Genomic DNA, 13,519 nt, shown 5'->3' with positions numbered 1-13,519 from the left:
CCACCACCCCCCATGCCGTGCCGTTGCCGGGAGGTTGGGAATCAGTCAGCATTCACTTTCAGGTGTGGCAACGCAACGCTGGCCACGAAACGCGGTTGGGCAGGTTGGCAGCGGTCACACAGATACAGTTAGCCTCATATTGCCTTTTCGTCAGGATCATGTGTCACAGGAGCAGAGTGGGCTGGGTGCTCGATTGAGGAATCTGGAGCAGCGAAAGCTAATCTTCGTGCCCATGCCATCACAGCAATTCCGATCTCTCATCGTGATTTCGCCCTCAGCAGTCGGCAAAATCTGATCCTGGCATCCTGCAAGCCCTTCTCCAGCATCAGATTCAGCAAGGATAACGCGGGCGCCACCACACTCTCTTCCCCTGAACCGAGCCTACGTACACCCAGTCATAACTGACCCCACAAGCAGCATCTCAGCTCCGTCTCCACCCAAACACCGACTCCATGAACCAATCCACCATATCCACAAGCTCCATGGACGAGCTCCTAGACCACTCGAATGGCCAAACCGCCCGGCCGCTTCCCGCCACTCGCTGCGACCTGCAACTGCAACCCCCATGCACGTCCACCTGCTCACCGCGCCGCCCAAGCCCCACTGCCATGCCGCCGCGCTCCGATTCACCGTGGCCGCCTCCGCCGCGGCGCCATCGGCGAGCCCCGCCGCAGCCCGCAAGGCCGTCATTGTCGGGGGCGGGCTCGCGGGACTCGCCGCGGCGACGCACCTGACGTCGCTCTCTGTGCCGTTCACGCTCGTCGAGGCCTCGGACCGCCTCGGCGGTCGCGTCGCCACCGACGTGGTCGACGGGTACCGCCTCGACCGGGGCTTCCAGATCTTCCTCACCGCGTACCCGGAGTGCCGCCGCCTGCTCGACTTCCCCGCGCTGCGGCTCCGGCCGTTCTACCCCGGCGCGCTCGTCTTCACCGGCGCCGGGGAGCCGTTCTACCTGCTCTCCGACCCGTTCCGCCTCCCGCTCCGTTCCCTCTCCGCGGTGTTCTCCCCCGTGGGCACCCTGGCCGACAAGGTCCTCGTCGGGCTCACGCGCCTCCGCGCGGCGGCCGCTCCGGACGACGCCATCCTCTCGGCGCCTGAGACGACCACGGCCACCCACCTGCAGCAGCTCGGGTTCTCGCCCTCCATCGTGGAGAGGTTCCTGCGGCCGTTCCTCGCCGGGATATTCTTCGACCCGGCGCTCGACACGTCGTCGCGCCTCTTCGAGCTCGTGTTCAAGCGCCTCGCCCTCGGCGACAACGCGCTGCCCGAGGACGGCATCGGTGCCATCGCGTCGCAGCTCGCGGACCGCCTCCCTGCGGGCTCTGTCCGCCTCAACTCCCGCGCCGCCGCCATCGACGGGTCCGGCGTGACGCTCGACACCGGCGAAACCATCCCCGGCGAGCTCGGCGTCATCGTCGCCGTCGAACAGCCGGAGGCCGAGAAGCTCCTGCCGCAGCTATCGATTATTCCAGAGAAACGACCCAAGAAATCCGAGAGGAGCACCGTCTGCCTCTACTTCTCCACCGACCGCGCGCTGGTGCAGGCCCCCATCCTGCTCCTCAACGGGTCGGGCAAGGGGATCGTCAACAACATGTTCTTCGCCACCAACGTGGCGCCGTCGTACGCGCCGCCGGGGAAGGTGCTGGTGTCCGTGTCCCTCGTCGGCTCGTTCGCCGACAGGGAGGACGCCGATCTGGCCGACGAGGTGGTCCGGGAGCTCGGCGGGTGGTTCGGCGCCGGAGCGGTCGCGTCGTGGACGCATTTGAGGACGTACCGTATCGGGTTCGCGCAACCGGACCAGACGCCACCGACGACGCTAGCCGGGAGGGACCCGAGGGTCGGCGACGGCTTGTACGTGTGCGGCGACCACTGGTGCTCGGCGACGTTCGACGGCGCGCTGGTGTCCGGGAGGAGGGCGGCCGAGGCTCTAGCCAAGGACAGAGGAATACCCACGTAGTTTGAGTTTGAGCGTCTTAATTGGTTTACTTGCTGCGGGAAAGAAAATTCACCTCGCAATGGACGAGGATTTTTTTAGATGACAAGTGCATGTAAATCTTTGACGGTTTCTTTCAGTGAAATTCAACTTGTATATTCCTTTCTCTAATCCGTTTCATATGATCATATCGGCTCATTGAGTTCGCTTGTTTTGTGGCCAATATTAGCACTAATGGCGTGCAAACAAAACATCTCAATACAATACAAATTTGAACAGTTCCTTTGAACTAGTAGTCTGTAGTGTCGAGTGATAATCCTTCATTACTAGAAATGGCCGCGGCGTTGCCGCGTATGCCATGTGTGTGTGGTCTCCTTGCAACGTAGATGGGCATGTCAGTTATTGGATTATGATTAACTGACGTGTGTGAACATTGTGAGTTATGTACATGATGAGTACATTAGCTTTTTATTATCAAATGATTTTGAGATCTCTTTCTGTTATAAACTAATAAAGTAACTAATAAAGTACGTGTCAGCCGAGACATTGAAATCATCATACTATGTTGCTTACAATCTTGATGTTACATAAACTAAAATAGTACTCAAAGCAGTGAACTTAATCTTTGTTTCCAAAAGGTAGGTATCTTATAACATGTAATTTTATCATCTATGTTATTCTATGGTGGCTATACATGTTTTGGAATGTCGTTAGCTGGTTTTTCGACCAAAAGATGTATCCCAAAAGCAAAAGCATCAGTTAGTCAAAGTTGTGTCCAAAATTATAAGCAGAAGCATGATCCATATTGGCATGTCTTGTACAACAAAATATTCTTGCTTGCTGCTAGCTAGCTGTGTAGTCGTACCAGAGGAAAAATATAAGGAGATAGTAGTTAAATCCAAATTAAATGATAATGGATAAAGGTCGATTATGTAAGGCTGGCTTACCTTTGATCATTCTTTATTTTTTAGCTTCTTCCTCTCCTGTTGCTCACGGTTGTCCAACTGCAAAAGCTTGAACAGGTGAACATCTCAAGAAAAATGAACTGAAGACTTTGACAACTGTAAGAGCCCACATTTTTAAGACCAAATTATATAGATAGATGATTGTGCTGTAAAAATATGTTATTTATTTTATTGAATACAGTTAGCAACTATTTTAACTGGAATTCCAACATCAGTCAGACAGAGAAGGCACACTGAACTCTCAATTCTTCCTGGATTCAATGAAAAATGACAAACATTGGGGCCAAACAGAAGTGTGTTTACATGAGATTGTTTAAAAAGGGGAACATTGAAGAAGCATAGGGTTACTTCTCAGTTGAATAAAGGTCTCTGCTCCGGTGAACAATATGAACAAATGCAGCATATGGCTGCTGTTTATCTATGAAACGAGATGCACCTACACATTTCAATAAAAGCGCATATATAGCACACATGTTTTAAAGTTAAATTATACCTGCTACTCTATTTGCTTGCCTGTTATCTATTTTGTTTGCAATACAAGTAGTGGTAGCCAATTGTCAGGTACTAACAAAAGAACAAGTGAAATTATATTTTTTTGTTCTCATGTGACACGATGCGAGATGCCCACCTTGCACTCGCATTTTAGATCAACAGTGGTGCGAGAGAAATAATTTCCATTGCTCCAAAAATATTGGCACACATGTGTGTCTATATTTTTCTCCACAGATAAGTGCCTACTTCTATTTACCAAGTAACCATTTGATTATATCATTGTTGGGTAACTTGTGAGCTGTGAGAAATGGTTTATTTGCTCTCCATTTATCAATGCACTATAGAAAAGAATTAGAAAAATGTTGATTACAGCTCTATTTCCAACTTATTTTTTTGGGGGCTTATTTGTCAAATCCTTCTAAATCTAATTGGAATAATAGCTTCTGACGGTGTGAAGGCTCTATTCGTTGAATCTCGAAGTTGAAGGACAACCATGACAAACTATGCTACATATAAATAACTAGACTTGAACTGCGTGCCTGGTTATAGTTGAAAATTTCATCAGACCATGCTGTATACTTTATATTGAGAGTTGAACATTTTTATCAGACATGCAAAAGGCAGTTTACTGACCAACATAGTGTGTCTCTAATATTCAGTTTTAACTACGTGCAAACAGCAGAATTCAGAGCACTTTTTGCCCATGGTAGACGCTAAAGCAAGGAAAGTGCATAACATGAAATATGTAGCTGTATGTATTATATACAACTTTGTTGTTGGGCTATTTCAAAGAGAATTTTGTTTAGCTGGTATTTCTTACCTTTTTTATTGCTCCTGATCTTTACTTATTTGGGATCACTTCCTGGTGCTAGTTACTGAAAATACATGGTAAGATTTTGTTAAAATAAGTAGTAGTGAGATTCAAGGAATGGAGATCGACATACCTGTAAGAGTATATTATGGGTTTGTGCACACGTTGTTCTGCAATTAACACAGACCAATTTATTTGTAACATCTCAGTTACAAATAAATTGAAGAATCAAATTTGATTCAAGGTTAGAATATAAGATAAGATACATATGCTATGGATTTGCAGTCTGCATATTTTACCATTAGTCATAAATTCATGATACATGAACATCAAAACTTGAAATATTTGAATATATGGATTAACAGGTTATTTGCTGGAACTGCAGTAAATATTGGCTGTCTGTGTAAATCGATTGTTAAATTAGCTCTGCAAGTGCTATTCAGCAGCAACTCCTGGAAACGTTGTCCAGACAACACCTTGCCTTGGAGGTATATCCTCGAGCAATTGGTGGGCGGCTGGGCGTCATCCATATGGACGCGTGAACGTGCAGCTTCTCCACCAATAGATGAGGCTGGTAAGGGAGGAAGAGGAAGAGGGAAGCCCGACGGATTCAAGAACAGAGATCGACTGACCAACTCCATGGCGATTCCGGCCAGCGGCGCGTGCGCGGGCCAGGCGCGGCCAGGCGCCGCACCACCCGCTCCTCCGCAGGCTCCGATTCCGATCCCGCCTCCCCGACCTCCCATCCTAATGGCCCAAATGCACACCTAGGCGGCAGCTCATTCCTGCCGCCGCGAAGGAGGAGGGGAGGATGAGCGGAGCACCACCAATGCGCTCCTCGAGGCGTTGCCCGGCCGCAGCGTGCAGGCTCCGGACCTCCTCTGGCTCTTGGCGCCTGCGTCGGCCTTCCCTGTGCTCCTCTACGGGGGCGCGGCCACGGGGAAGACGCGCTCCTCCTCGCACTCCGCCACATCCGCCCCCATCCAAGTCGCGCCGCCTACGCCTGTTGCCTACTGCTCCATGACTGTCTCCGATGCTTAACAGGGAACGGAGGAACAGGAAGAGGGCGGAGTGGGCGGCAGCACTGGTGTGCTGCTCCGGCGGTGGTTCGGCGAGGGAGGGCAGCTTCAGCGGGTCGGGCTAGTTCCGGAGGAGGAGGACCGGAGGCAATTAGGATTCCAGGAGAGGGATCCCCAAGGAATTAGAACCGGCAGATAAGCAACAGCCACGTTGAAGGGTTCAATGACGTCGTTTTCTCATCCGACGGCTGAGCAGAAGTTAGACGACGTGGCCCAATGGAATGCTAGCTTTGGTTGCGTGAATCGTAGTTAGAGATTATTGCAGGGGTAAAAACACAAGGCAAGAAATATCGTTTCACTAGGGTTGGCAAGGCCCAACGATGATCACCTAAACAGATAAACTGGGCCGACGTGGCGCAAGTTAGCCCACACACCGCAATAGACGGACAGAGCTTCTGACATACGGGCCCCACCATCCGGACCGCGGGCCACCTCACTCAATCATCAAGTTGGCAAAGCCCAAGCAGGCGAGAAGGCCCAACCCCGAACCGCTCACATCGGATCCGCCCCATCTCCGACGACGAGATGGGCTCCATGGAAGCGTTGACCGCGCCGGAGAACGGCTCCGCCGCCGCCGGCGGAGCTGGGGGCACGGCGTGCAACGGGGCCGGCGCAGCGACGAACGGAGGAGGCATGGAGCGAAGGCTGAGGTCCTCGGCCGCGTCCGCGTCGTGGGCGCACCTGCCCCTGGAGGTGGGCACGCGCGTGATGTGCCGGTGGCGCGACCAGAAGCTCCACCCCGTCAAGGTCATCGAGCGCCGCAAGGGCTCCTCGTCCTCTTCCCCCGCCGACTACGAGTACTACGTCCACTACACGGAGTGTAAGGACCCTCCCTGCCTCGCATCCCAATCCCATCAGGAGGATTCGTGTCTAGGGTTAGGTTTTGGGCTCTTACAGATTTGGGGAAATCTGGGTTTTACAGCTCACTGGTCAATTGGGTGTAGAGCCGTTCAATTGAAGGCTTTTTGTGATGAACTGAGCTTTCAGTTTTCATTCCTTTGCACATTTCAGCAATGATCGTTCAGGTGGTCGAGAATTTTAGTACAATCACAGTCTCCTATTCCTACCGACAATTTTAATTAGAAATTGGGGCTAGTCTCTTGTAATAGCCGCAGCCTGCTCGGATATTGGATGACTAACTTAAACGATTTGAATTTGCAGTCAATAGAAGGCTTGACGAGTGGGTTAAGCTTGAGCAACTTGATCTTGATACTGTTGAAACCGTTGTCGATGAAAAAGTAGAAGATAAGGTAAGGGAAATGCATGCTGTTATATTGCCTGTACATACAAATGACACCTATACCATTTGCTTTTAGTCAGTGGCTGCAACGTTTGATTTGCGAAAATTTTCATGAAGCGATTTGTATAAATTTCATTGACAGCAGTGTCTTTGCAATATGAAGGATTAATTTGATTATCTTTTGATATTTATCCAGGCAACGAGCTTAAAGATGACTCGGCACCAGAAACGTAAAATTGATGAAACACATGTGGAGGTATGCTGCAGATGTTATTACTCACTGTAGTTTTAATATTTTCACTTTAAGTGTTATGTGAAAATTTATTATCGGAGTGGTAATTGAGGCATTAGCTTACCATGCATTTGGTGACAAATATTTCTTGCTCATTTGACCTCAATTGCTCTTGTAGCAAGGTCATGAGGAACTTGATGCAGCCAGCTTGCGGGAACATGAAGAATTCACAAAGGTGAAGAACATCGCGAAGATAGAACTTGGGAGATATGAGATAGATACATGGTATTTTTCCCCTTTTCCACCAGAGTACAATGACTGCCCGAAGCTGTTTTTCTGTGAATTTTGCCTCAATTTCATGAAGCGCAAAGAACAGCTTCAGAGGCACATGGTGAGCTATACTTATTTGTGCTTTGTACCTTGCCTATTTGTTAGATGCATGTTTCTACCTTGAGATCAAAACTTAATTACCTTACTTAGCTCCTTTCATGTTTGTCTCAACTCTAGGTGCTAGACGGGTAGTCACTGTGAGAATAGGAATTTGGCTGTCAAGACAGCAACTAGATGGTCTAGGTAGTTTTGTGCTGTATCAGCAAACATCCATATATTTATGCAAACAAATAGCTTATTTGAACTTAATCATACAGTATTCAGGTTGGTACGCCTTGCAATTAATCAATTTTTAAAAAGTAATTGTACAGTACTATATGTTTTAAAAAGTAATTAATAGCAGAGCAACTACACATAACAAGTCCACAAGCATACATGGCACCCTAAAACAGTGGATGGGTGCCTGAGCAGTGGTTCACATATGATCATGTAGACAGAAACCGATTTGCCCCCTGAGCAAGGGGGTTGACTGGTTAACAGTGACTAGATCTTGACAAATTGGGCTAGTTTGTTGTTTAGACGGATTCTTTATGTAGATTGACCACACGGCGCCGCCACGGTGTATATGTGCCTTCTGGCAGTTCCTGCAAGAATCAGTCACAACAATTTTCACTCTTTAGTGCAAGGAAATACATTAAATAAACCCCTGCTACAACACAATTGTGCAAAATGTCATAAGATGTCGCTCCTTTATTACAACTTATTTTCCATATGTCGTAGCAAAGCCTTTAGCCTTCTTTGACAAGCTGAAGTCATGGTCACAATTCACTATTATACAATGCCATGTCTAGTATGAACCTTGCTAGCATTGTAGCATATTTACTATATTTTGTTCGACTGTTCTCGAGTTGACCTATCATAATTTTTTTGCTTTTGTTGCTTGCAGCTTGCTGTGCTTATGATTCGTTTCAAATTTCAACAGAATTCTCATGCATGCTGAAGTGCCATAAGGCACAACTAGTTCTTAATATCAGTTTATTTGGTTTTACAGAAAAAGTGTGATCTGAAACATCCCCCAGGTGATGAAATCTATAGAAGTGGGACTCTGTCGATGTTCGAGGTAAGTTTGTATCCATCTTAACTTCCCCCATAAGTATTTTGCTATCTGGACGTCCTAGTTATTGATCATGTTGGTCTTGTCGACATATTTTACCTCTGCCACTTTTGAGCAAGCATTTTTTCTGAAGTTCTGCGAATAGTTTTTACATATACTTATTGTAGCTGTAATTGTGGCTCAAAAGCGTTCCCATTCTAGGGAGAATGCATTAACAAATCCTTTTGATCCCAAGCAAGTTGGGGTAGGCTAGAACGACGTAGAGTTTCTAGCAAAATGTAAAAGAAGTCTATGCATTTAATTTGTTAGCAGGTTTATCCACTTTGCTGAATCTAGGAAAATATGCTACCAAAGTATTTTAGTCAGTTGTGGTTGGTCAATTAAAAGACCTTTTCAAGGCCATTCCTGTAATGTTTAGGAATCCAATCATAGACATGTATCATTCAATAAACATGTAGGAGGTAGCCAGATAGGTGCCACAATTGGCAAAATTCAGTTCTTATGAATGAAGAGTTTCTGTTGTCAAGCTGCTTGATTTGCTCTTTGGATAGTAATTTGAAAAATGCTTGCACAATTACAGGTTGATGGCAAGAAGAACAAGGTTTATGGACAGAATCTTTGTTATTTGGCCAAGCTATTTCTTGATCACAAGACATTGTACTACGACGTTGATTTATTCTTGTTTTATGTCCTATGTGAATGTGATGACCGGGGATGTCATATGGTGGGATATTTCTCTAAGGTAAGGTTCACAACAATATGAATCTATGTTTTTGTTAAGCCCTTCAGTAGTTTCTATACAAGATATGTTCACATCAGTAGATATTGATCATTTGATGCTAGAAAACATATAGCTATTGTTAAATGGATTTTTCTCTTTGCAGGAAAAACACTCTGAAGAATCTTACAATTTGGCTTGCATCCTCACTCTCCCCCCATACCAAAGAAAAGGATATGGGAAGTTCCTGATTGCTTTCTGTAAGTATGGCCTCTGAGTTGTATATTCCATTATCTAATCTCTAAATTTTGAATCTCTTGTGGGCCAAAAATCACTTATGTACTCTTATCTTTTTATTCACGGGAGAACTATTTTTTACTTTTGTAGCATATGAGCTTTCCAAGAAGGAAGGCAAAGTTGGGACACCGGAGCGCCCTCTTTCTGATCTTGGTCTACTCAGCTATAGAGGTTATTGGACTAGAGTGCTTCTAGAAATTCTAAAGAAACATAAGGGCAACATATCTATAAAGGTAACGCCCTTCCGTCCATCCAGAAGTTTTTTATTGTACAAATTTCAAAAGCTGATTGAATTATGATACGACAGCTCTAGAAAGAGTTACTTTCTCTAGGTTATAATTCCTTGAACTAACCTAGCTAACCCCTTGGTCATTGTTCTATGAAAAAAAAAAGAGTTGACCCGTGTTTCATGGATTGCCCTTGAACAAGTTGGTGGCTGTGCTGTAATGCTGCGTTAGTTAAGCATTCCCAAAATAAGGACAATTTTGATGTAGTACTCCAGAACCTGATCTGTGCTAAGGGTCTTTGGACGTGGGAGATTACCTAAGGAATGTTTGGGTTTAGTTCATCAGTTCCGATTTCCTTCCAACTTACCATAAAGGGTCAGTAGGGCCAGGCAGCCAGTGGAGTCACCTTAGCCTTCCTGCACGTTTTGTCTGGGCCCTGAAACTTTTGGTGCATGTGAAGCAGCCCACTTGATGGTACATATCAGTTTTTTAAGGGATTGTAGTCATCAGCATAGTGCACTGTGGCCCTGCCATTCAGGGAGGTAGTAGATTGATATACCTGGTTTTAACTCTGCGCGCAGTAGAATTTTTACTGGAAAACTGGTAAAGGAACAGTTATACGAAAAGTTCATCCTTTTTTTTTCACTTCTAGGACTAGGAGAATCATGTTTGTTGCTGAAATCATTGTAATATCATAGAGAAGACATTACATGTAAATAGTAATGTTATATACTTATATCATGGGCAGCTGTAACATGTACCAGATGTATAAGGACTGTACAACAATAAAACATATTAGGTTCAGATTCTTCAAGGCAAGTAAGAACTGTACTGATTAGAATTATTTCTACAACAACAACAACAACAACATAGCCTTTTTTCCCAAGTAAGTTGGGGTAGGCTAGAGATGAAACCCGAAAGAAATAAGTTAAAGGTTCAGGCACATTGATAGCTAGTCTCCAAGCGCTCCTATCCAAAGTTATCTCTTTAGAAATATTCCAATCCTTAAGGTCTCTCTTAACCGACTCATCCCACGTCAGTTTAGGTCTACCTCTACCCCTCTTTACATTATCAACCCGCTCAAGAACCCCATTACACACCGGCGCCTCAGGAGGCCTTCGTTGGACATGTCCAAACCATCTCAGCCGATGCTTGGTAAGTTTCTCCTCAATTGGTGCCACCCCGACCCTATCCCGAATAACTTCGTTCCGGACTCTATCCCTCCTTGTGTGCCCGCAAAACCACCGCAACATCCGCATCTCTGCTACACTCAGTTGCTGGACATTCGCCTTTTTGTAGGCCACATCTCTGCTACACTCAGTTGCGGGACATTCGCCTTTTTGTAGGCCAACATTCAGCACAGTATTAGAATTATTTCTAATACTGTAAAAAATACAGTGTACGCTGGCAGAACCACGTGCAACCAGTAAAATCTGCAGAAACTTCCTCCATGGAAGGACATTGATCCATGTGCTTTCTGGCTCTTCTGCCTGTGGCATTCCTGTTTATGTTGCTGCAGCCCTTGAAAACGTTTGGACGTATGCAAAGCAGTACATGGAACTACTGTATTGTGGACGTCAATTGTTGTTGCCTTCTTGTCTCTGACCTGTAACCACAGTGTTTGTTGGTAGAGTGCACATGGTCATAGCAGATCTTAAGAGTTCACCTTCGTACATATATATATCATGTTCCTCTACCATTCATAGTTGTTTTTAATCCAAATGAGAGCATCCTGCTACCACATCTCGTCATCAGTTTCCATCGTACATGGTTCCTATATGCAGCTGCATCTGTTCCTAACGATACTTGCTTGCAGGAACTCAGCGATATGACGGCAATAAAAGCAGATGACATCTTGAGCACGCTGCAGAGCCTGGACCTAATCCAGTACCGCAAAGGGCAGCACGTCATCTGCGCCGATCCTAAGGTCCTGGACCGCCACCTCAAGGCGGCGGGCCGCGGCGGCCTGGACGTCGACGTTAGTAAGCTGATCTGGACGCCCTACAAGGAGCAAGGCTAGCACAGCACTGCCACTGCAGCAGCTCCCAGCCCCGGATTAGAGACGCTAACCGATCCAGTCCTGTACATTTGCTAGGATCTCATCTCCCCTCACTCGTGTACTTTCAAACTGTAGTGGTCTGTAACTGTAACATCCACATTGTTGTGTTTGTGCTGCAGTAGTCTCCGAAAGGGAAAGAAACGCAACCCAGCTGAGCTCTTGGTTCCCAACTCATTTCTGTATCTCGCATCAATCATGCCGCCTTTTCTCCTTGATAGACAAATCAGAGCGAGGAACCGGCAGCGAAGTGAGACCGGTCTTCGTCCCCATGATTCAAGGGAACAGCTGTGCCGATCTGCTGCTGACTGCCCGGGCGGCCATTGTCAGATACAGATCCTGCCCTGCCAGTCTGCCACTCGCTTCGAAAGGGCGCCTGACCCCGTGCCACGCATGCCCGGTTCATGCTTGCATTTTTTTTGTTCGCCGTTGTTAGGCCCTGTTTGGTTCTAAATTTTTTTCAGAAGTCCCTATCACATCAAAAGAAATCTTACTATTTTATAGTATTAAATAAAATCTGTTTATAAATATTTTTTGACAGCTGAGTGCTAATTCGTGAGACGAATATAATAAGCCTAATTAATTTATAATTTGCTACAATGATGTTACAGTAATCATCTGCTAATCATAGATTAGTATACCTCATTAGATTCGTCTCTCAATTTAGCCCCAGAGTTCTGCAGTTAGTTTTATAATTAATTTTTATTTAATACTTTTAAATACTAAAAAGTTCCAGGGACTAAAAAAAAGTCCCCGCAACCAAACCACCCCTTAGTGTCGCACGTTTGCCATGGCCGTTGCAGCAGATTGGGCGTACAGGCACGCGCACCTGTGCGCCCATATGGGTGGGGGCGTGGGGCTCGCCTGTGCCTATGAGCCGGGGCCCGGGGGAGAGAGGGTGGAATGGGTTATGTGTGGGGGGACAAAAACAAACCGGGGGAGGGAGCAAGGGGTTGTGGGGAAGACGACAGATGCAGTTGCGGGTTCAGGCGGGGACGCGAGGAGATGAGAACCCTCGTGGCGTGGGGGCCGAGCGCTGTGCCTGTGCGGCCTACTGGGCGGGTGGTGCACTGCACTGGTGCGGGCGCGTGCGCTCCACCTCCACGGCTCCACCTGCGCGCGAACTCGGCAGCCACGCCCACGCACGAGGCTCCCGCAGGGCGACGGCAGGCCACCCGTCCCGGGCCCTTCAGATTTTTTTTTTCGAAAGACGGCCCTCGAGATAGAGCGCGCGTGACCATCCTAATCCTACCCCTGCGTCAAGGTGGTAGGTCCTGACATCTAATCGTCGTTTGGTGATTTGGCTCCGCTGGACGCTGCCAAACAGGGGGAACGCGCCCTGAAGAAATGGTCGCTTTCTCACGCCGGACCGGAAGAAGCTGCTGAAGCAAAAGAAAGATGCCAGGAACAGACGAGGAAAGCGTCTCGCTTCGGATGGGCGAGGGAGGGGGGCGGGTACACGTACACCCAGGCACGCATGATTGGCGCCGGCGCCGGTGCTCGGTGTCTCGCCGCGGCCGTGCTCGTGCCGTGCCGTGCCGTGCCTGTCCATCCCCCAGCCGCTTTACGCTAATACCGATGCGCCCCCCCGGCTTTGTCACGAGCGCTAATCATGCGCGCACAGCCGCTGTCCTTCCCGGTGGTTAGTCTAATCCTCGGGTCTCGCGGCTCCTTTCAGCGGCGAGCCGGACGGCATCTCCAGCCTGCAGCTCGCGCCGCGGGAGCGCGATCGAGCGGTGTGTTTGTGTTGAGGACGGAGGCCGCCGGCTCGGGCTCCTTGTCCGCCGGCCCCACATGCTCCCTGGCGCCGCCGCCAGCCCACGAGGCCGCGCGGATTAACTAGCCGGCGATGGGGTTGGGTTGGGTTTGGGTCGGGATTCGGGACGCGCAAAGACCTTGAACCCGAATTGTTTAGCCGGTCGCACAGGCAGCTGCAGCTCGAAGCTGAGGACAGAGCGATCATTACTGTATCCAGAGAAAACCTCGCGACAGCGACGGGGCGCGCGGATGGCTCGGCCACCCGGC

At 48.1% G+C, this 13,519-nt stretch overlaps 2 protein-coding genes and 1 long non-coding RNA gene across 4 annotated transcripts; 2 read left to right on the top strand and 1 right to left on the bottom strand.

Annotated features, from left to right (window-relative positions):
* The first annotated feature begins 164 nt into the window (after window positions 1–164).
* On the top strand, window positions 165–2,121 carry LOC120694557 (coproporphyrinogen III oxidase-like). The gene has a single exon (XM_039977724.1). The coding sequence runs from the start codon at window positions 566–568 to the stop codon at window positions 1,955–1,957; it is 1,392 nt and encodes a 463-aa protein (XP_039833658.1). The 5' UTR covers window positions 165–565; the 3' UTR covers window positions 1,958–2,121.
* Window positions 2,122–2,449: 328 nt separating this feature from the next.
* Window positions 2,450–5,399, bottom strand: LOC120694560. 2 transcript variants are annotated; one of them, XR_005683542.1, is made up of 3 exons: window positions 4,211–5,399; window positions 2,881–2,937; window positions 2,450–2,784 (listed from the first exon to the last, which is right to left on the bottom strand). It is a non-coding gene; the product is annotated as an uncharacterized LOC120694560 (long non-coding RNA). The 2 variants fall into 2 exon arrangements; XR_005683541.1 differs by having other exon boundaries at window positions 2,450–2,937.
* Window positions 5,400–5,748: 349 nt separating this feature from the next.
* On the top strand, window positions 5,749–11,671 carry LOC120694558 (putative MYST-like histone acetyltransferase 1). The gene is made up of 9 exons (XM_039977725.1): window positions 5,749–6,100; window positions 6,442–6,530; window positions 6,717–6,776; window positions 6,931–7,143; window positions 8,134–8,202; window positions 8,777–8,938; window positions 9,081–9,174; window positions 9,302–9,444; window positions 11,255–11,671. The coding sequence occupies exons 1-9, from the start codon at window positions 5,806–5,808 to the stop codon at window positions 11,456–11,458; spliced, it is 1,329 nt and encodes a 442-aa protein (XP_039833659.1). The 5' UTR covers window positions 5,749–5,805; the 3' UTR covers window positions 11,459–11,671.
* The last annotated feature ends 1,848 nt before the right edge of the window (window positions 11,672–13,519 follow it).

The sequence above is a fragment of the Panicum virgatum genome, chromosome 2K, assembly GCF_016808335.1.
Source record: "Panicum virgatum strain AP13 chromosome 2K, P.virgatum_v5, whole genome shotgun sequence".
In the NCBI taxonomy this organism is placed as follows: Eukaryota; Viridiplantae; Streptophyta; class Magnoliopsida; order Poales; family Poaceae; genus Panicum; species Panicum virgatum.
Note: the sequence above shows the minus strand (reverse complement) of the source record. Positions and strands in the feature narration are given on the sequence as shown.

Coding starts and splice junctions, on each gene's coding strand:
- LOC120694557 (XM_039977724.1), top strand. CDS start 566: ATGCACGTCCACCTGCTCACCGCGCCGCCCAAGCCCCACTGCCATGCC.
- LOC120694558 (XM_039977725.1), top strand. CDS start 5,806: ATGGGCTCCATGGAAGCGTTGACCGCGCCGGAGAACGGCTCCGCCGCC. Junction 6,531..6,716: donor ATGAAAAAGTAGAAGATAAG/GTAAGGGAAATG, acceptor ATATTTATCCAG/GCAACGAGCTTAAAGATGAC. Junction 9,175..9,301: donor GAAGTTCCTGATTGCTTTCT/GTAAGTATGGCC, acceptor TTACTTTTGTAG/CATATGAGCTTTCCAAGAAG.